Source organism: Micromesistius poutassou, assembly GCF_964030765.1.
Source record: "Micromesistius poutassou genome assembly, chromosome: 11".
Classification (NCBI taxonomy): Eukaryota; Metazoa; Chordata; class Actinopteri; order Gadiformes; family Gadidae; genus Micromesistius; species Micromesistius poutassou.
Genome location: NC_140281.1, coordinates 12,110,866 through 12,133,365, shown reverse-complemented (window position 1 = coordinate 12,133,365; position 22,500 = coordinate 12,110,866). Strand labels below are relative to the sequence as shown.

General features: G+C 47.4%; 1 protein-coding gene across 1 annotated transcript in view; it reads left to right on the top strand.

Annotated features, from left to right (window-relative positions):
- The window catches only part of LOC311355416 (partitioning defective 3 homolog), a gene marked incomplete at its 3' end in the record, with an annotated part of 445,195 nt that overhangs the window by 308,704 nt on the left and 113,991 nt on the right, over positions 1–22,500 (top strand). Inside the window, exons 22-23 of the mRNA XM_084475186.1 lie at positions 12,980–13,097; positions 19,401–19,522. Coding sequence (XP_084331312.1) covers positions 12,980–13,097; positions 19,401–19,522 — 240 coding nt within the window. The remainder of the gene's footprint in view (positions 1–12,979; positions 13,098–19,400; positions 19,523–22,500) is intronic.

Genomic DNA, 22,500 nt, shown 5'->3' with positions numbered 1-22,500 from the left:
ACCTTTCTGGTTCTTACCTTCTCTTCTCCCCCCAGGCCCATGGCCCACCCCCTGAAGGTGACAGTGTTCTGTCAGAGCATGTGATGTTTGTACTGTGTGTGTGTGTGTGGTTCAGCAGGCCCTGAAACACTTTGTAAGACTCATAGTTGCAAAATGAACTTGATTGTTTGTCCATGGTTCTCAGATTTGGCTCTCTTTCAACACTGATGTTGAAGACGAGGAATATATTGTATTATTATTTGTCAATATATGTCCTTCAACATTGAACATTCACGTTCATGTTCAGAGCTTATTTTAGGGTGTCGACAGATTTCCCCAGCGCACCTGGTCCGTCTCCAAGATACCACACGTCTACAGAGCCTCTCTGTATTTGACCCCCCTCCTGTGTTCCCCTATGTATCAGGACTGGCATCCAGATAGGACTATGAATAGGGAGAGAGCTTGCGACTGAGACAGGAATAGAAAGTGATCGAGACAACGTCTTTCATTTCGTCTGCCTGCCAACCGTGACGGCCATCTTAAGCAGAACTGCAGGGTTCCCTGGGTACTCGTCGTTCAATATTTCAAAAGTAAAATCCCCAAAGTGTGTAAGGGTAGAAAATTTATTAAAGAGATTGATTTGTGATTCAGGAAAGTGAATGGATTTTCTCATATGCTCTGAGTTTGAGGTTACCTTCCCCTCCAGTACTCAGCCTTATATTTTATAATTTCATCATATTTTCTTTCTTTTCTCTTACTTTTAAAAGTAAGAGAGTCTTTCTTTCTCAGTCTCTCTCCTTTGCTCTCTCTCTCTCTCTCTTTCCTGCTATGTTTTGAAAGATTCAGATCCAGTTAAAGGATTAGGAGAGATTACACCGTGATCTGGTTTGTGATAACAACTCATTTCTGAAAGTAAAAGCCCCTCATAGTCACATGCAGACACAGAGATGGACAGATAGAGAGAGAGAGAGAGAGAGAGAGAGACAGAGAGACAGAGAGACAGAGAGACTACAAGTACGAGAGGTACTTGTGACACACTGGTAGGATCTCAACTATATAGTTGTGAGTTAGAATTTTGTAAGTTGTGACCTGATTAAGTTGTGACCTGCCTTGAGGTTTACTGTGTGTTGTGAAATCAAACTTTCATGAAATTCCTAATCTTGATTGTTAAACATCTCCAGGGTCATTTATATATATATATATATATATATATATATATAGACGATATATATATATATATATATGATATATATATATATATATATATATATATATATATATATATATATATATATATATCCATCTATTATTCAGTTACTAAAATAAAATAAAGTTTATGTTTGTGGTCATCAGCATGTATGCACTAAGATGACCTTGGCCCCCTTCTTAAAAATAACACCATATCCGATCACCCGCTGGATAGCCAATTAACATTAAAACGAAATAATTACCCTGGATCCTGCCTGGGCCTGATGGACCCATATCCAGGCTGGTCTTGTTGACGAGCCAGCGATCGCTGATTTAGCATGTCGGTCACATGGAGAACTAGAGTCATGTTGATAATTGGCATCATAATCACAGCTGGGGTTGAGGGGGGGGGGGGGGTGGGTGCGGTAGGGGCTGGTCTTCTACGTGTCACAGTATGCCTTGTGATTGATGGACGTCCGATGCGAGATGATGGATGTGAGCACACATTAATCCGATTGACAACCTGAAGGGGGCCTGCGCTTTTACCGCAACGGTGGCAGTTTTAGGCGACGGCGACGGCATCACGGAGGCTGGAAAGGACCGCCATCGATTGATCACCGTGGTGACAGGTTGACACAATGTCTCCTTCAGTTGATAATGATGTGGTGAATGCCCGGGTCACGGGATGAAGGGGGGCATTAACATATGTAAGGCTCTTGACTGGGTCGATGGAGTGATGCGAGGGATTGCGCCCTTTGGTTTTGGTCAGTTTCCACGGCTTTGCGAATGTATTTATCCGTAGGGCTGACGTTGCAGCCCCAGACTTTGTTGTGATATGATAAGGAATGGACGCGATCAAAACAATAGCTGAGTAATTGTGGCCGCCTATTGCCTCGCACCGTGTTGACCTCAGTTTTGGACTGGTGGTAAAAGTGGGACTTTCTTCTGCACTAAACATGTCCAAAGCATAATTGGTTGGTGCTTAGGTAACTGATTCCGTCCTCAGGCACGGTGAGCGGAAAAACAAACGCTGGACGCATCCTTGCATGTCGTGAGGCCATTGATCCTGTCATTTTTTTTTTTTTTTTCTGTTTAACCCTCCTCTTCAGTACTTCTCCATCTGTCAGCATTTGCCAACCTCCTGACCCGTCCATTGATTATTACACAACACTGATAACCTAATTGAAACGACGCTCCCGGCCAGGAACAGTGGGGGGCGGGGGGACGGGGACTTTATGCCCCCGTGCCTCTGCGTGGCCATTACCAAGGGTCACAACCTCTGACCCCCTCCCATTCCCTCTTCCCTGGGTCTCAGAAGAGACCTCTGGGTCTGCATCCAGTAATGGAAAGACGAGAGGCAATTCATCCAGCATACGGGCTGTGTGTGTGTGTGTGTGTGTGTGTGTGTGTGTGTGTGTGTGTGTGCCTGTGTGTCTCCTCTCCCATTAACTTCCATCTTCACTGCTTGCCTCCCTCCAGTCATCTCATTCCCCCTTTGCCCCCCCCCTCTTCTCCCCCCCTCTCTGTTCTGCACTTAAAGCTGGGACCAGCTGCACCAGTTGCAAAAAAAATAAAAAAGAGAATGAAAAAAAAAATCTTTGGGCTCCATCTTTTTAATTCCGCCTTATTACTCCCGCTATCAATATTGTTATTGTTTAAAGTGTCCCTGTTTCTTCGCCCGGCTCTATCTGACAGCCTCCCCCGCTGTGCCTCTCTTTAATTATGTATAGAGGAAGTAGTTACGGAGCGGGGGGTCGGGGAGAGCAGGCCGGGGGCATGCCGCTCGTGACCTCGATTGGCAGGGCCTGGCTTGGTTTGAAATATTAAAACGCTCCCCCACCGGGCGGCAGACAGTGACATTTGCCAATATAATGCGCGACTGTCGGCAGTCTTCGCAGTGTGACGTTTGCGCCCGGGCAAATGAGACTGGCTACAGGTGGAGGCCTTTCTGGGAAGGGTCCAGGGGGAGGCCTGTGCTTAGCTAGCAAATGGTGGAATGTCTGTGTGGCTTGTTAGCTGCTTATGGGGATGAATTGGGTTGTTGTATCGTAAGCTCCAATGCTACGCTCAAGGAATGAAAGTTCCAAATGGGCTAATCCAGATACGATCCATGGACCATTTGTCAAATCATGCAGAACCGAAAGCATGTGTCATGTCTTGTCGTCACTGCCATGGCCTGCTGGACATCGGGCTAAGGTGGGTAGGCTCTGAAAGGGCGTCTCTATGGCAATGTGCTCAAACAGGAAATGACTCAGATCGGAATGTGCAGCTGGCTGAGGTCCTCAGCCACGTTTTATAAGCTGATTGCTTTTTTTATCTCTGGATGCGAAATGAATGATTGTTCCATTTGCCCGACTCAAGGTAAAAACAGAACACAAAATCATGGTCAATCAGCGGTGATTTAAAACCTTAACCTCACTCGGAAGTCTTTGAGAATAAGGAATGGCTCAGTGAACAGCAAGGATACAAATAAAAAGCCAAATTTAACTTGGATGGTAGTTGGTGTAAACTCCAGCGTGGCGAATGTGCTGTGTCCTTGGGTGTGATTTCCATCACATTCTTTCCATTTCAGCCTGAGCCCACCCATAGTCCCATGTGTGAATGGATTCTGCCTCTCTGGTTCCACAGCTACTGTGCTAGCTGTGTGGCATTCTGTACTTCTTGACAAATATGGGGCTTGCAAATAAGCAGCCTGCATGCACCTGGTAAAAAATATGTATTTTTCTGCAAATGTATTTCTAAAGGGAGTGGAGTGTGACTGTGCCAAGGTAGCTGGCATATCAAGATGTCAGGTATGTGAGAATAGTTTTGTAGGGGTCAAACAGCCATATTAACTCAGTTACAATTGGATGCTTGGAAACAATTCCAATTCATTCTGGGACCGGGTTCATGTCCTATGAAAAAATAACTGGGTACAGAACTCACTTTGCCATCCTCTATTCAAATCTCTAAAGCATGCAAAATCCATTACGCTGGCAAGTTTGACTCATCATCTGTGTGTTTTGTTCTCTCTATCACCTCTTTCTCTCTCTTCTCTCTCTCTCTCTCTCTCTCTCTCTCTCTCTCTGTCTCCACCTTTCTGAAGGTTTAGTCACTCTCATTAAGCAGCTTGTTAACTTTCAGTCTCTGTGTCAATTTTGCTCAAAGGGCTTTAAGGCATCCACACTTGGCTGGACCCACTCGTCTCCAGATCTGCCGGGCTCCTCGTTGTCTAAGTGCTGATGGTTGTCTAGCCTAACCCCCTTCCGGCATCTCCCTCTCCCCGTCTGTCTCTAGCGTTTGCAGAAGTACTTCAAGAACAACAATATTAGAAAATTTTAACATACCATTCTAAACGGGCATAGGCCAATTTCATTTGAGGTCTTCTAATGCGAAAGGCAGCAATGGATGACATACTTCAGGGAGCCAGCCTATACTTAGGCCAAATATGTGGTCCTCAGGATCCATAAAAGAGAATGTGGAAAGCCAGCATCACATAGCGCCACATAGCCATCTTGTTTTTCTCTTAGGCTGTGATGGTGAAGTGATATGTCAGAAATGCAGTCTTTAGAGGTGGATGGTCTTATATAATTGGAGCCATAGTTACTTCACCCTGTGGCCTTCACACCTCTATTAGGTCTGGCACTTCACTGCTTCAGTTACTGTCCACTACTGAAATGGAACTAGTCAGATAGAACCTTAAAGGTTGTATCAGCGATTCTAGGCTGAGACATAAATGAACACATTTTAAGTGCAGGTGTATATTGTATATAGTGTATATTGAATTGTGTATTTTTTGCCTGTGTGTTAAGACATTTAGAAGTCCTTGCTACACTCCAAATGGACTACTTGAGAGTGTTTCAGTGCCTCTGAATCAATGCTTTGGGATTATCGGCCTTAGCATCAAAGTTAATAGACTTCTTTATGGTGGTTGCAGCCGTCGATCAAAACCTTTCTTTCTTTCTTCACTGAAGATAACCTATGGGATAGCTGCCGCAATGTTCATCAATAGTCTTTAAGTTTCCAGAGGGATCCATGACATTGGTCGATCGGCCCTTGCGATTACATTACTAGCAAAGGCATGCCTGGGAGAACGTTTGCCAACAGCTTCATTAAAGTCAAGTTACACAGCATTGGATGTGACATATTTTTGCAGACGTGGCTAACACAATCATGGGACATTTGTTATTTCAACGACTTTCAATGTAGTTTACAATTAATAGTGAACTGTATGACACAGTTATCCAACCTCCACCTGTCATTAATAAAAATTTATAAATAAATGTACACAAAACAAAATCAGTTAGCCTCGAATTACACTAACACAAACCCATAGTATATTCGCAGTCAAATGCAACAAAGAATAGTGGTCCACAGTGGAACAAACAATGGATGAAGTTTGTTTTCCGGTAAAAGTACATCTTGTTTTCTCATGGAACGTCAGTATGACCTCCCGCCTGTCCTTCGAGTTGAGAGCAGCTGCCGCCTGCCTCACAGGATCAGCTGAATAATTGATCAATCTCCGGGTTGCACCTGAATGCTGGAATGTCTTTTATTTTTTTAACTGGAATGTCCTGTCTGTCTGGACTGTCTCTACCACGGCACTGCCTTGAGCGATCCCGCTGGCCTCTAAGCCTTGTGATTCAGTCTCCGTCACTCACGTCACATCGCCTTGTGTTTGAAGGTGAAAGTGTTCTCTGGTGGTTGTTTTCCTTCGCCAAACACCCACAGTTCTTTTCGTGGCTCTGCTTGAGAAAGATCACACCTGTTTGCTCTTAGGCTTGCTTGTGTCACACACCTAGAGGCAGGAAAAAGCCTTTCATCTCTTCTGCTATATATATACTGTGTGTATATATATTTAAAACATGTCCCTATGAGAGGACAGAGCAGACAGCGGGTATTGGCCGAGTCGTCTTCCCATGTAGACTGCTGTAATGTTGTGTCCTCAAGGGCAAACCCAAAATGTGGCAATGTTCCCTCGAGGAGGACACTAAGAAAGGATGCAAGTCAATGTAGCACAGAGCGATAGAGGCTGGCAGGCGAGCAAAAGACAGGGCAAACACTTTTATAAATAAACACTGCGTCCCCTGTGCGATGACGGCGTGGCTGTCGCTAGGGTGGAAAGGGGCGCCGTCACTGCAAATAGGATGTGTCCAGGGTTACGCGTCTCCAGGGAAGGCGACGAGGAGGTGGCTTCACTCAGCTGTCTGGCTCCCTTGTTCAGGGCTTCATTCTGAGGCCCCCCGGGGAGAGCTGAGCTGTAGGGTTGTATGTGTGTGTGTGTGTGTGGGGGGGGGGGGGGGGGGTTTAGGCTTCTTATCGTCGATGTGCAAAAAGAATGCAGTCACTCCAGGCGCTGTCCTCGTTGGAGCGCCTGCCAGAAGGGACTCGCTCCACAGGCGCCCTCCGCCTACCCCTGGTTAATCACAGCTCCATGCTCCCCGGTCACGCTGCGCTGGGGCCCGGGTGGCCACTAGAGAAGACAGGGGGGCGGGGGGTGGGGGAGTCTCCCAGGACACTACGGCCCCTTACAGACTGTTTGAGAGTCTGAAGGCAGCCACAGCACCCCGGAAACACACACACACACACACACACATTCACAAATACACACACATTCACAAATACACACACATACACCCACACACACACACACACACACACACCCTCACACACATGCGTACACATAAAGTCACATGGACATACACACAAGCACACACACATGCACAGTCAAGTACGCACACAGACACACAGTAACATGCACACATGCACAGACACACAAACACCCACAGACACAAAAACACAAACATACACAGAGTAGACACACTCACACATGCACAGAAGCACACAATCATCTGCGCAACAACTGCGCCTGTGAAGTGGCGAGGCCTATAGCTGGCCAGGCGCCAGTGTCGGGTGCATCAGCCCTGGAGAGACATTGGCAAGAGCAAGAGCCTGAGAAATCCAGGGTATTACAGGCCTTTTGTCCTGCCTGCATGCAGCTGTCCCTCTGCAGTATACTAGAGTGGTGGTGGGGCTGGTTAGGGTCATATCCTCCCCACCAGACAGGAACTGAGCCATGACATGCATGACACTAGAAGACAAAGCCATGTAATGATACAGGTATGGAGAGATGGCCAGGCAGAGGAAAAAGGAGCTGAAAGTAAGGCACAATATAGGAAGTGAGATGTATAGGAAGAGGTTTGGTGGCTGTCTTACTTTATGAGCTGTCCGGATTGATTGGTGCAAAACCTGTATCTTAGACCGGCTTGTGTGTGCGTGTGTGTGTGTGTGTGTGTGTGTGTTTGTGTGTGTGTGTGTGTGTGTGTGAGAGAGTGTGTGTGTTGATTTCCTGTGAAGATGTGTTTTCTTTTTTTCAAATGCTTTATCTTTATCCCCCTTCCCCACAGAAATGACCAGCGGTAATGCAGATCTAATCTCTCTCTATATCTCTGTTGGTCCCAAAGGCTGTCCATCTCCCTGCTGAAAAAAGAAACGACTCATCCTCTGCCTTTGAAATAAATGAAAGTCTAGGGGGCTGAGGAATAAATATGAGCTGAGCCTTTGACTTGACGCAAGTTTGCCAAAGGGGCTAGCTTAAGAAGTCTGCCCCTTCATCTGGCGAATGGAGATACCGGGCGCCCGAGTGAAAAATTGGGATAATCTGTTAGAATTTTGATTTGACAGTGATCCGATAAGAAATAACAGCCCCTCTGATCAGATTTTCAAAACACACTGAAGCTATAACCATTTTGTGCCATTTCCATTCGAAAAAGCAAAGGAGTGTATCTGGGGCGCACTCATAGCGCCTAGTCAACTTTCAGACTACTCAGTGTCAAACTTTGGTTAGTGATATTGGACCCGCAGGATTATTAACGAATCACTCTCTCCACCTCTCACCCTGATTGGCTGGAGCTGACCTTTTTGACCTCAGAAGTGGTCACATGACCCCACTACCCACTCTCATGATTGGATTACTTCTCCAATTGGCCTGGGTTGCAGTGTTACCGGCATGTCAGGACTCCTTGGGGCTTTGATCCCCCCTACATCTGAGGTTCAGTGGGCTAGGGGGGGGGGGGGGGGGGGCATACTTTGCATCCTGGCCTAAGCCCAATGGTGTGTGTGTGTGTGTGTGTGTGTGTGTGTGTGTGTGTGTGTGTGTGTGTGTGTGTGTGAGTGTGAGTGTGTGCGCTTGTCTGTGTGTGTGCGTGTGTGACATCTGCCAAATCCTGCTGGGATCAAAGGATGACAATTACACAGTCAGGCGTCCACACACCTCAACCGCAGCCTTACAGAGGTCATGACCCCTGTCAACGACTCCCTCAATCTAACCCCCGAAGCCACAGGTGGAAACAGGGACGCGCACGCAACGCCACACACTCCTTGCACGACTCACACAGAAGGACGAGCGCACGTGGCTCGCTGTTGAGCGGTGGCTTTTGTTCACCGGTGGGGGGGCTTTGTCTCGCTGGCCTCTCTGGCCGTCTAATGTGTTGTGAATGTGTTGTGAAACCCTTTTCTCATTTGAGCGAAGCCGCTGTATAATAATGCGTTTACATGATGAGTATCTCATCACTGCAAGAGCCCTACCTGCTATTGCTTTGCTGTTTGTATTTTTGCTTTTGTTTGTTTCGTTGTGACTTTGCTTACTGTGGAGTGGGTGTAATCTCCAGAAGGTGCATACCTTCTTAAGGTTGAAGAAACAGGAAGAAATGGAGGGAGTAAGTAAGTGTGGGCCAGAGAAGGGAGGGTTAGAGTGGAGGGTTTTTGTTCAGACAGGCCTGTCCTGTTCTCGACCCAGCAGGCCTGTGAATTCACAGGTTCACCTCTCGAAATAAGCCTTCCGCCTAAGCTTTCAGCTCTTAACGACAACCATCCGAGTCACCTGAATGGAGACCGGGCTTTTAACATAACTGCGAGACAGGGAACAGCAAAATTGAGATTGTGACAAAAAGAGAAGGAGAAAGGGAGTGTGTGTGTGTGTGTGTGTGTGTGTGTGTGTGTGTGTGTGTGTGCCAGCGTCTTCACAATGTTTTTTTTTGAAAACCGCTTTCTGCTGTGAGGGGTGCTTTTCCGGTCGTGTTTACTCAAATGTGTTTGCATGGGTTATGCAGGAGATGTGGACAAACAGCGAGGCTTCAGCTTTGACATTTCAGACCCGGGGAACACAGATGAATATTGAGCAAATGTCATTATTATACGGTGGAGAATGGAGATGCTGACTGCAAAATGCCAAGGCATATGGATACTTTATCTCCTCCCATGCACTTTAATTGCCCGGTTCCCTTTTTTCCATTGACTCCCGTTTCAAAAGGCCGGCCTTCGGATTACCGGCGCCTGTCCGCGCATGCACGATTGGGATGCGGACCGCGCACCCCCACCCCGCCACCCCCCCCCCCCCCCCCCCCCCGGTGCCCCTGAGTGCACTCCCACAAAAATCTGACCTTTTCCTCCTCGTGCACAAACACACGGCCGGTCATGTACTGATGAGCGGCGCTCATTCATATTCCCCCTATACACGCACTCATCCCAGGGCCACGGGACACATTCATCTGCCTAATTGGAAAATTGTCTGTTGACCCACCACACCCACTGTCAGACAGCAAACAAGCGCTCCCTCCCTTTTTCTCCCATTTCTTGTCTGTTAAGCTCTTGTTCCGCCAGCCCATTATTGACTTTGATGCGCTCACGTGAGGATTTATGCACGGCAGGCTTTGACACCGGCCGCCGCCGGAAGAAGAATTTCGTTAACCGATGGATTTGCTCTCTGGTCGCGGGTGTCTGCGTCCGTACTGTTTGTGTAGGGAGATGAGGCCGCTCTGACTGATGGGGATCACGGGACTATGTCTCCCCCTTACCCCATCCCCGCCCCACTGGGTCCTCAGCCCCAAGCCTTCCATTCTTACCCATTTCAATATGGTTGTCCTACCAGTTTATCATAGTGCCCCCCCCCTCCCCTCCAAGAAACCCCATGGACTTTGTACTACTGTGGTGTGGTGGAGTGGAAGGAGTGAATGTTGTAGGGAGGGCGGGGGGGTGAATGGGGTTGTAGAGCCCCTCCAGACAGGCGCAAAAGGCCCCCGCTTTGATACCGCCGTGACGGATCCAGCCCTCATTCAATTCCCACCAATTCCTTTACCGCTCCCTCCCGCAAACCTGACGCAATTTCCATTTGTGGCACTTTGATGAATATGTCGAGGCCCTGTTTCTTTAATTTACTAGAAGATCTTGTCTCCAAACAACTTCCTTCGCCCTCCGTCCCACCCTGAGCCCCCCTCCGGCTCTCTGAAGTAGATATTTGATTACATTACCCAAGATCCCTGCTCTCCCTTTCCCTCTTTCTTCTCTTTCTCCCCCCCCCCCCCCCCCCCCCCTCTCTCTCTCTCTCTCTCGCTCTCTTGCTCTCTTGCTCTCTCGCTCTCTCTCTCTCTCTCTCTCTCTCTCTCGCTCTCTTGCTCTCTTGCTCTCTCGCTCTCTCTCTCTCTCTCTCTCTCTCTCTCTCTCTCTCTCTCTCTCTCTCTCTCTCCCCCCCTCAGATTGATACTCGGCCGGCCAGGAGTGGGCCCAAAGGTCTCCGTTTGTGGCCAAGTGTATATGGTGTCGCATGGACTTGTTTATAGCCCAGGTTGCGGCCCCTCTCCCTGGCTCCCCAGCTGGATGTAGGAGGGAGCCTCTCTGGGGATAGAATGGCGGGGAGATTTACTGGTCTGTTTGTTGGAGGTTAACTTCTAGGTCCTTGGTTGGAAAGGTCTGAGGAACTGAGCTTTCTGCCTGGGCTGGATCTGTGATCTTTTGTCCAAGCGCTAAAGTTACAGTTATGATGGTTCTAAAGTGATACATATTCACATGGAAGAAATCTGTTCACCAGCTCTGGTCTTGTGCTGTCTTTCTCATACGAACATTTGGGGTGTGTGTCTGTATACTATACTATACTCTATACTTTATACTATACTTTACTATACTGCATGACAATACTGCAAATATATGTTTCACCCCGTTCCATTTTAATGTTAAAAAATATATATTTGGACACCAGTACGCATTGAAAAATGTTTAGTTTCAATAAAACACAAAATAATGAAGATAGGAAATAATTGCTCTTTTGACACACAATGGCGCAACCCCATCACAATATTCTACTCGAAATTAGCCATCAGGCCAGTGATGCGATTTCTATAATAAAAAGTGCCATCCTTTATGGTCCGCAGTTAAATGTGTTTCTCTAATGAACCATATGGTCTTTAAGACACCCCGTGCAAACAGGAAATGTGAAATTGATTTTCCAATGAATGGTAATAGTAGGACTGCACCGTTGGACCCCGGCCCTAAAAAGCATAACCCAACTCACACGCCAGTGAGCCACTTAATCATCCACATCCACCATCAAGCCCGTAATGTATGCTCCCCCCCGCTCCCACGCACATAAAGTTTAGGCCATCAAATGGAGTATAACTAACACAATTGATTCTGCTGCGGGCCATATGGATAACAGGACAATCATGTCCCGCTGACGCCTCTGCATGGCTGGACATGATTGGCTCGCTCTGGGGGCTATCGCCAACGCTGACACCGATGAGGCACTGTTTAGTGTGCTCTCGACAAAGGTTGATTGGCAGGCTGTCCTGGTGCCATTATCGTCACTCTGATGTGCTCACTCTGATGTGCAATTATCAACGTAATCGTGGCCAGAATCGTTGAGGCCGAAATAAAACTATCTCTTCAATGCCCCCCCACCCCCCCCCCCCCCCCCAGATAGACCACCTTCGAGTGCCACTCAGACCAGGGAGAGAGCGGACATGGGTGACAGCTGTTTCCCTTTGAAAGTGTCACTCCGTCGCTCAGCCCCTCCGTCCGACAGCATCGACACTCATCACACCACCCTCTTCCCCCGTTGCTTTTTGGTGGTTCGGTGTTTGGTTGTGCTCTCTCTCTCTCGTTGTCTGTTATTCTCATGGACTGACTGTCCTAGCCCCTCTGCTCTTTCTGCAACTCTTCCGTCCATTCATGGACCGTTCCATCCATCCAACCATCCATCCACCCCGGCCTCCCTCCCTCCCTCCCTCCCCTGCCTTCGAGCATAAACATTCCCTGGCCGGCTTAACCTTCAGTATCCCCCTCGTGGTGTGCATAAACGCCAGCTTATTATCGGGCCTGCTTGTCCCATCACAATTATGCTTTCTGTCGTGCGCCGCCTCTGTTGCTGGTGATAAAAGAGCAGGCTGATTAGTCTGAAGGAAGACTATTGATTTATATTGACATGCACCTCAAAGCGATGTAATGAAGGGGATGTAAATGAAGGTTTTCCACAGTGCAGTGTTTAATGACTGTGTGCCTTAAAGAGCCCTATATTCTTTCTCCCGTCTAAAGTGGACATGCATCACTCACAATGGTGCACTGGGGACCATTTTTTTTACTTCCCCTTGAGAAGTTAAGGCAGAGGAAGAGAGAGTGAGAGTGAAAGGAAATTGTTCAGTTAAATGGAATAAATATCACAATTGATTGAACATTCAGATCGGTTTGATTGGTGGAATAGTTTTGTGGTGTGACCCAGTGATCTATTTCATATACTCAGTGCTCAGTAATCAAGATTTATATTATGCATAATATGTAGCATACATTGTGGAATCAATATAATTGTAGCTCTACTATCAGTGCATTCAAATGTATTTAAATTTGATTTCATTACAATTTTATAAAGTAAGTCAAAGCTCACGTCCATAAGGATGCAAAGTACTTAAACCACTCTCTTTCGACCGATTGAGAAATTAACAGTGATGAAATGAAAAGTGATGAAATGGAACATCATATAATCCCTGTTTCTTTCTTTCCCTCACAGCCATGTGGCTCCCAACAACCATGACCGGATACAAAGGTTGAGGCACGAGTTCCAGCAGGCCTTACACGAGGAAGAACCGGAAGACCAGGTTCACACCTTCAGCCCGGACCAGTCCTGGGTGAGTGCTCAGATAAGACACCTGCAAAACATTGGGGAAAAAAACCCAAAGAAATACCATAGCAGCTTAATGGATTCCCAATACTCAAGCTAGAGCCCGTTCCTAATCCTGCTAAACTCGATCTGAACGGTGCCTCTTTCTGCCTGGGCCTTATACCTTCTGTGAGCCAGCAGCCTGCACCGACCTCAAACCCACAAGCCCACCGTCGTAGGCGCTCTGTTTTCACGAAGCTCTCGTTTGCCAATTGACCCGCTTCCATGTCCTTGAAAAGGGGTCTTTGTTTCCAAACTTCTGCCAAATATCACTGGCCGATTTCTAATTCTCAAAGTCAACCTTTGATCCCTGAAATAATTGCTAATTACTTTGCCTTAACCGTTTCTGGCTCTGGGAAGTCACTAAAAGGGGCTGTGATACATACAGAAGGATAACAGTGAAAAGTGAAAGAAATAGAAGAAATCCCAGCAATGTGAGTCATGATAGTTTCTATGAAGGTATATACCCTAGAATGAGGTTCTGTAAATATAAGCTGGATGGCGCTTTCTTCTTTTACTTTTTTTTTATACTAACAATGCTAGTATTATGAGCAATACAAATATACAAGGAAAAGCAATAAAAACAGATGCATCTAACATGGTAAATGTGTGAATAAATATTAGCCAAATGTTTATCAAGGGACGAACACTAATGAGGACAGAATTTCTCAGCAACCCAGTGTGGGTGAAAGGTCAACTAATTGTGTATCTCTGCGTTATAATGTCTTTGAGACAGACATGGCTTTCAGAGACGTGACTCTGTGACCTGGCTGTTAAGAAGAAGGCGGGACTAGAAAACATGATTATATAATTATGGCACAGGCTACAACCATTACCCAAAAATTGTGGGTCAGACCGGCGACCCTTGGCATTGAGATGTTATGCGTCATCGTCATTTTCTACGCTCTGGCCCCAAATAGCCCGATGTCCTAAGCGTCGCCGTTTAAGCATTTAAATTGGATTCTAACAGAGCGTTCGATGTGACGGCGGGGAAACTTACTGGCCGTTTTCTTCTCACCGTCTAGATGGGCTTTTGTGGTTGGAAAACGGTCTTACTGAGTAGGTTGGTTTAATTATAGAATTCCTCCGAAGCGCATTCCTGTATACGGCTGGCCGGGGTCTGTGTGCCCTGGATTAGAGCCGGCGTTGGTTTTGCTGATGATCGAAAAATTATTAGAAGCCGCCGGTGGCGTCTTAATCTCTCTCTCTCCCTCTCCCTCTCCCTCTCCCTCTCCCTCTCTCAGTCTCAGTCTCAGTCTCAGTCTCTTTCTCTCTCGTTTCATCTCCCCGGCTGCTCTGGGTCTCTGAAGGAAGGAGATGTTAACTGTTTGTTCAGCACTAAGCACTCTCAGGCAGTCTCCTGGCCTCCGAGCTCCTAATTGCTTGTGATTGTTGACTTTGTTGAAAGCGCCTGCGCCAATCCACTGGTAATAAGATATAGGGCTCTCCCCGGAGTATCCGACTCTGTTTTATTAGGCTCCTTTTATCTTCTGCTCGCCCTCCAAGCAAGGAGCCGCATTGGTGGCATTAAGGGAAGAAACTGCAGAAGTCGCCCACACGACGCGTTGATGCTGATTTGAAGGACTGCCATTTGTAATCTTGTTGTGTGTCTTTTTTGCAGTCGATAAAAAACAAGTAGGGTATGGTGGTTCTCCAGGGGAATATTTCTTAAAACACGTGCAGCCGGCCTAGCGATGCACTTGGGTGTGAACACAGCAGATAAAGGGACATTGGAGATGGGAGCTGAGAAGAGTGCAAGCTAAGCATTTCATGGAGAAGTTTACGTGTTTTTTGCTGATACACACACACACACACACACACACACACACACACACACAGGCCGGCTACTCCTGTATATATATATATATATACTATATGTTACACAGAAATATCTTTGTAGCAGCTGAAATGATGCTCACACATTCACACGTATTAATTCACTTTCCATCTTGCGTATTGCTAAAAGCAACAATTTCAAGTGAATTAAATTGCAGTATTTTAAGAAATACCTAGCCCACATCAAAGGCTGCCGCGCTGCTTTGATGCTGGCTGTCCCTGGGCCGTCCCTAATGCTGGATGGCAACGGTTGTCTCCCTGATCCGCGTGCAGATCCAAAATACAGACAGACACTCGCTTCTACCTAGCTTGCAAAAGTTATGAAGAGAAACATGCTGCATCAACAAAGTCACGCGTCAAACACTTGGCACGCTAGGGTTATTTTTATAAGGGTCGGCTTAGCTCAGGAGATAGAGCGGGTTGTATCCGGAAGGTTGCAAATTTTGATCCTCCTAGCTGAGTTTAGAGTTGTCCCTGAGCAAGACACCTAACCCTAACTGACCCTAACCCTAACTGCTCCCGACGAGCTGGCTTTCGCCCTTGAATGGTTGACTCTGCTGGGAATGTGTGTATGAACAGTTGTACGTCGCTGTGAATAAAAAGCGTCTGCCTAATACCCTAAATGTATATTGAACCTTTGTGTACCTGGAGTAGGCTCATGGTATGCTGACACACGTTTTTAGAGGTGTTGGAAGCAGGAGTACCTGAGGAAAATCCCCCTGAACCTGAGGAGAACTGTTTCAGGTAGCCGAAAGTAAGGGAAAGAGCATATTGGGTTGACCTGAAGCAAACACACGAAAGAGCAATGTTCTCAGGCTACGTCCTTCCCTTTGACTGGGCCGGAGCCCAGATGTTATCAGGACGTAGAGGCCCCAGCCAGCCCAGAAGGTGGGCCAGCAGCTGAGCCTCACTTCCCCTCCACCCCACAAGGACAACGTTCAAGTTGGACTCCTAATCTTCGGCCCTTTCCCCTTATGTAATAATTATCGCCAAATCCCCTTTCGCCCGTGCTTCAACCTGGCCTTTTCCTCGCCAAACTCAGTGCAATTAGAAGCGTGACATTTTTCTCCCTCCCTGCCTTTGCACCGCTCTGCAGAGAACGGAGTTTCCAGATGTTTGCTATAAAACACCCACCGTTTTATTCCAGAGAGTTGTTTTATTCTCTGTCTACCGACATGAAAGACAGTTTGAGTGCGGGGGTTAGTTATCTGTTGAGGAGCGCCAGTGGCCATGACCACAAATGAGAGTATGAGGATCATGCTGCAAGCTCAGTTGAAACACACCCACGGCAGCTCTTAAAATCTTCATGTGAATTCCATTGATTTTATTATTATTATATTATCCAACCACTGCCTACTGCGGAGACAATCCACATAAAGCTATGGCAAGCTTGCGTGTGTGTGTGTGTGTGTGTGTGTGTGTGTGTGTGCGCATATTCAAACAAAATTCAACATGCCTAAATGTACATGTGATAGGTCAAGCCCCTTCAAACCCAATGCACACACTTCACATGTTTATGTGTTTGTGTGTGTTGTGTGTGTGTCTGTGTGTGCATATGCTGTGTTAAGAATGGGTGCATGAATTCCTCAGTACACAACTCAACTCTTTCCCATATGGTCATGTGAACTGTAAGCCCTGTCTAAGTGAAGTCATTTGACTTTCCCATATCGGCTCCAGGGTTAAGGTGTGAAGGGAGTGTGTTTACTCCAGACCATGACGGTGGATGAATCCCTACGCACCACATGCACCCCACCTTGTTAATCCCACCCACTCACACACCCACCCACGTGCTCTGGGGGTCTGGCATGCCGCCCACTTACCCACAATACACCCTGGGCAACACAGTCAAGGCTCATGGAGGCCCTCCATCCAAATGCGTGTGGGAACTCACAGTAACATGTATGACACATGTTATGTGTGTGATGCATTAGTCATACACACACCTGAATGTGCGCATGCACACACAGGACATGAACTCATACCAAATAAGACACACACACACACACACACACACACACACACACACACACACACACACACTTGCACTCACTTATCTTGACTCAACTGATGTACAACAGTGGAATAGTAGTTTTTGGTTGCCTCCTAGTGTTCAGCTCACACAGGAAGTGGTGGACCACATCAATTACTAGTAGTGGGATGCTGCTGCTCCAGCCACACACAAAGGAATGGGCTGACCACAAAGCTATGGGATAGGATGGGCCTTGAATCAACCGGTAGGCCACTCGCGATGTAGGTCGGGTAGAGAACAGCGAACGTACAACGACGATTGAAGGACGACCCATCTCTCGACCCATCTCTCTCTTCTCATTTGTTCTTCCTTCCTTTCTTTCTCAGTGTCTTTATTTCTATATTTTGTTTGCTCTTTTTCCTCATGTCGCACGCATTGCCCAGTTTCATCGGCCCGGTAAAACCCTTCCACATGTCTGCCTGTTTACAGTAGGGATGCTTTCTTTAAGAAAAAAAACACACCAGCCTCTAAACCTGAACCAGTCTTTAAAGCGGGCATAGATCCATATGTATGTACTGACCCCCTGACCGCAGGACGCTTTGATATGCAGATGGACCTCCTTAGAGCTTACCTCTGGGGCGAAGCCAAGTCTTTCTCGATCCCCCACGCCCTCTCTCCCGGCTGCGCTCAGTCGTTTTCTTTTGATAGCCTCCAATAATTGTCATAATTGCGTTCTCCCCCCATTCCTAGTTCTCTGGCTCAGCGTCTGTGAATGTCTGTGTGTTTTAACAGGTGTAGTGGGGTCCCGTGGCCACCTCTGCTTTGTCTTTGACGGGCGGGTTAAAAAAAAATAAAAGAAAGAAAGACAGTGGCAGGTTGACATCATTTTTTTTCCATTATTGGATGAAATAAACCGGATGTCTCCCATGATTCGATTGCAACAAATGTCATGTTTTATGTGGCGATGTGTTCCAGGCCCGTTCAGGAAAATAATCAAATCCCCAGCGAAACCCCAAGCCCACCCACCCACCCACCTCTCAGGGGTTAATACCATTACTCTGACTGATTTCCTCTCCTGGCGATTGCTCATGAGCTCCTCTTGGCGTCGGTGCGCCTCCGAGCCTTCGTTCCTGAGCGGACCACGGCGCCCACCTGTCCACTGCTTCATCCAGACCCCCACCCATAATCCCACGGAAATGTCTCTGTGCGTGAATGACTATAATCTCACCGATACTTTATTTGAATTATTTTTTCGGTCTCCCACCTGCACATTAAAATCATTTCTCCTTTTTGGCCTCATTATTCTTAATCTGTTATTCACTTTGCATGCCTCACTTTGCATGCCTCACGTTTAACACCGCCGGGGTGAAACGTGCCGTTGCAACGGTGGAAGCCAGCAGAAATGTTTTATCCCAATTTATTTGACACACGTTGAGGTTCATTTTCTATTCTTTTTTTTCTTCTTCTTCTCTCTTTTATATTCGCCGCTCAGAGTGCTAGGGGAGCACAGGCCGGGGAGGGATGCTGAGCGAGGTGTAATTGGGTTGTTATTACAGCTGTCCGAGTAGGAGAGAGAGAGAGAGAGAGAGAGAGAGAGAGAGAGAGAGAGAGAGAGAGAGAGAGAGAGAGAGAGAGAGCTCTGATTAGGAGGAGGGAGGGAGAGGTAAAGAGAGAGAGGGAGAGAGAGAGAGAGAGCTCAGACTAGGAGGAGGGAGGGAGGGAGGGAGGGAGAGACAAAACACACCACGCACGCACACACACACACACACACTACTGTTTATTGTCTCTTGGCTAACTATACAAATGTTGACTACATACTGTTTTCTAAAATAATAAATGAAACACATATGGATACATCTTGCAAGTTTGAGTGAATAGCCACAGGGCCAACTACAAGTAATTACCCCCTGCACTTGTGCACTCCACACACCCCCACACCATGCTCATTAATCAGCTAGCTCATCAGAGGCATGCTGGTGTTGAGGGAGAGGGGGGCATCGCCATGTCAATCCCTCCGGTGATCGAAACACAACTGAAACCCCCCCCCCCCCCACACACACACACACACACACACACACACACTCACATGAACACACAGACAAAGTGTGTTTGAGGTCAAGGTCGCTCACTCACTTAGCAATGCGTCAAGGACATTGTGTCTTTTTTTAACTGGGCGGTCATGTTTGAGAATCTGCTTCCTAATTGCAATATGATGCTGTTCAATGATGATGTAGTGCATCGACGTGGTCGCACTATGACTGGTCCTTCTGCCCACCCGTCTGAACTGTTTATTCCTCTCATCATGGGTGTGATCTGGACCTGTTGTAAATGTGTATTTACAGCATGTAACAATATGTGTGTGTGTGTGTGTGTGTGTGTGTGTGTGTGTGTGTGTGTGTGCACGTGTGCATGTGCGTGCGTGTGTGTGTGCGTGTGTGTGCGTGTGTGTGTGTGCGTGTGTTACAGGCCAGCAACGGGACAGACGGAGGGCGCCATTCAGTGACGATGGACAGCCAGGTCCAGAAGCAGCAGCCGGGGGAGGGAGAGGAATACCAGCAGGCCCAGAGACACTACAACTCCCTGCCCCGGTGAGAGACACTGAGAGAGAGAGACAGGGAGACAGAGACAGTGAGAGAGAGACACTGAGAGAGACACTGAGAGAGAGAGACAGTGAGACAGAGACAGTGAGAGAGAGACTGAGAGAGACACTGAGAGAGAGACAGGGAGACAGAGACAGTGAGAGAGAGACACTGAGAGAGAGAGACAGTGAGACAGAGACAGTGAGAGAGAGACTGAGAGAGAGACAGTGAGAAAGAGACTGAGAGAGACACTGAGAGAGAGACAGTGAGACAGAGACAGTGAGAGAGAGAGACAGTGAGACAGAGACAGTGAGAGAGAGACACTGAGAGAGAGACAGTGAGACAGAGACAGTGAGAGAGAGACAGTGAGAGAGAGACAGTGAGACAGAGACATTGAGAGAGAGACAGTGAGTGACACAGATAGAGACAGTGGGACAGAGACCGTGAGATCGAGACACTGGAGAGAGACAGGCAGAGACAGTTAGAGAGAGACACTGAGTGACAGTGAGAGAGAGGCACAGAGAGAGAGCCGGTGAGAGGGAGACAGTGAGAGAGAGACAGAAAGAGCCAGTGAGAGAGAGAGAGGGAGAGAGGGGTGAAGGGTGGGTGTGTGTGTCCCATTCGGTCCCATTACATCCTGCTTTCTTCACATTCCTTTCGCCATTTCACACTCATTACTCGTTGTCCGTCTGCCATTTCACTGCTCTACTTTCCTACGCCGCCGTCTTCTCTTCTCTCGTCCAAATGGTCCTTCACTTTGCCACACAGTTTGTCTGCACATCATTTCATGGCAGGGCTTCCCCCCCTCCCCCCCTTCCCCCTTTCCTTGCCTCCGTCCATCTCCCCCTTTCTCCTCTATGTGACTTATCACGTTCTTCGTGCCCTTTATCAATCTCCACTTTTGACTTTTTATGTTCAGATTGTGTCTTTGCTCTCTTTTTTTTTTGCTCTAAGGGGCCCTTTGACAAACCTCAAAGTCAGCGGCCACAAAAGCCACTTTCAGCACTTCTCCGCACATTGAAATGATCTCCACTTTTGCTTAAATTATTTTGACTCCCATCATTTAATGCAATCACTTGGAAATATTCAAGAGATGTTTCCGCTTCATTAAGTCAATGTCGACCCTGAAACGTGGTGACATTGTCAGATAGAGAGAGAGAGACACACACACACACACACACACACACACGGTCCAATGGGCTGTGTTTAGAGAAGGAAATTCCTTTCTGTAAACTTTGTCTCAGAAGTGGAGTTGAGAAACCCACACATTAATACACTTCATCCTTCTTCATTATCTGGAAATGATACTGTTAGCTTTACCAGGATTGTCGATAAAGCTTTGCATATATTCCATCAGTGTGTATGGACTCAGTATTTAAGTTTCACGGCGTCTGCTGTCGTTCTTATCGCCTCCATTTCTCCTCAGCGCAAAAAAGTGTCACGGGCGTAACGAGTAAAAGTCAAGTCTCGTATTTCCCTTGTGTTCTGATTGACTCCTGGAATTAAAGTGTTTGCTTTTAAAATCGCCTCTTCTGTTGGACTTTAATTTCCTTGTCGTTGTGGGAGATGTCAAATGTTGGCGCGAGGGCTGACTTATTTGAATTCTTGAAGGTCCATATTGTCCTTATTAGGTCCAAACGCCCACACTGCCTTTTTTCACATTTCTTCCCTGATAAAATTAATTGGGTTAGTGTGTGTGTATGTGAATGTGTGTGTGTATGTATGTGTGTGTGTGTGTGTGTGTGTGTGTGTGTGTGTGTGTGTGTGTGTGTGTGTGCGTCTGTGAGGACACTCACTTCCTTATCAATACACGTGTGTGGTCTATTATGAAGGAATCCGTCTTGGCCGAGGGAAAAACCTCTCCCTAGTGAGAGTTTTAGATTGCATGAACTCTCTGGACAAACACGTCTTTTTTTTTTTATCCCCCTTCCCTACGGATGCTCTACGTAGCCGCATCCCGGGTCGGGGGAGGCATGTTCCTGTCCGTGCCTGTGGATTTGTGGTCCACATGGATGCCTAATCAATACTGGATGTTTGATCCTCCAATCCATGACGGATCCATACATCACCGCTCTCATAGGTGTCGGACAGTGGGGCATCTTATTCGATTGGAAAACTGCCCTCCCCCTCAGATCTCTCTCTGTCTCTCTCACTTTCTCTCGCTCTGTGTCTCTCGGTCTCTCTCTCTCTCGCTCTCTCTCTGTCTCTCTGTGTCTCTGTCTCTTTCTATCTCTCTCTGTGTGTGTCTCTCTCTCTCTCTCTCCCTCTCTCTATCTCTTTATCGAAGCAGACTCATGCCGTGGGAGTCCCCCCCCACCCCATCCCTGACTGAGGCGAGTGGACAGTTCTTTTGATAAGCATTCCTTCCCCTCTCAAAGCGTCCCTCAGCAGACTAGGTCAGATGAGCTGCGGATTGACCTCTGACCCCTGGCAGAGGCTAATCAAAGCCCATGTCTGGACATGGCCGGCTCATTAGGACCCTCAAATTCTGTTCTCAGGATCAGCGTGTTCATGGATTATGACCCGCAATCGGCTTTACACGCCAGTGAGCGTTTTTGAATTATTGTTCTATTTTGTTATATACTTTTCCACCACATTTTTCCACAATCTAATCTAAGGGTAACAAGAGTCAGTGGACCGCATAACCGAACGGCGACATTCCAAAAAAGAGAGAAAGAAAGAGAAACACCACAAGTGGCAGTTAGCCGGCTGGTGCTATCTGATGTCGGCTAGGCTTAGCTAGCTGTCGCAGTTTGCGAGAGTGGGGATCGAAGCAGGGCTAATGAAGGCTTGTTGTCGGAGTAGGATTAGCGTGGGGGGGGATTATGTGTGTGTGTGTGTTGGTGGGGGGTGGGGGGTGAGGAGAGATGGGAATGGGGGTAAAGTGAGTTAACAGACGAAGGAGAGAAGGCAGTGATTAGCTTGTTAGAGACTAACCCGCTCTGCAGGGACACACACACACACACACACACTCACACACACACACA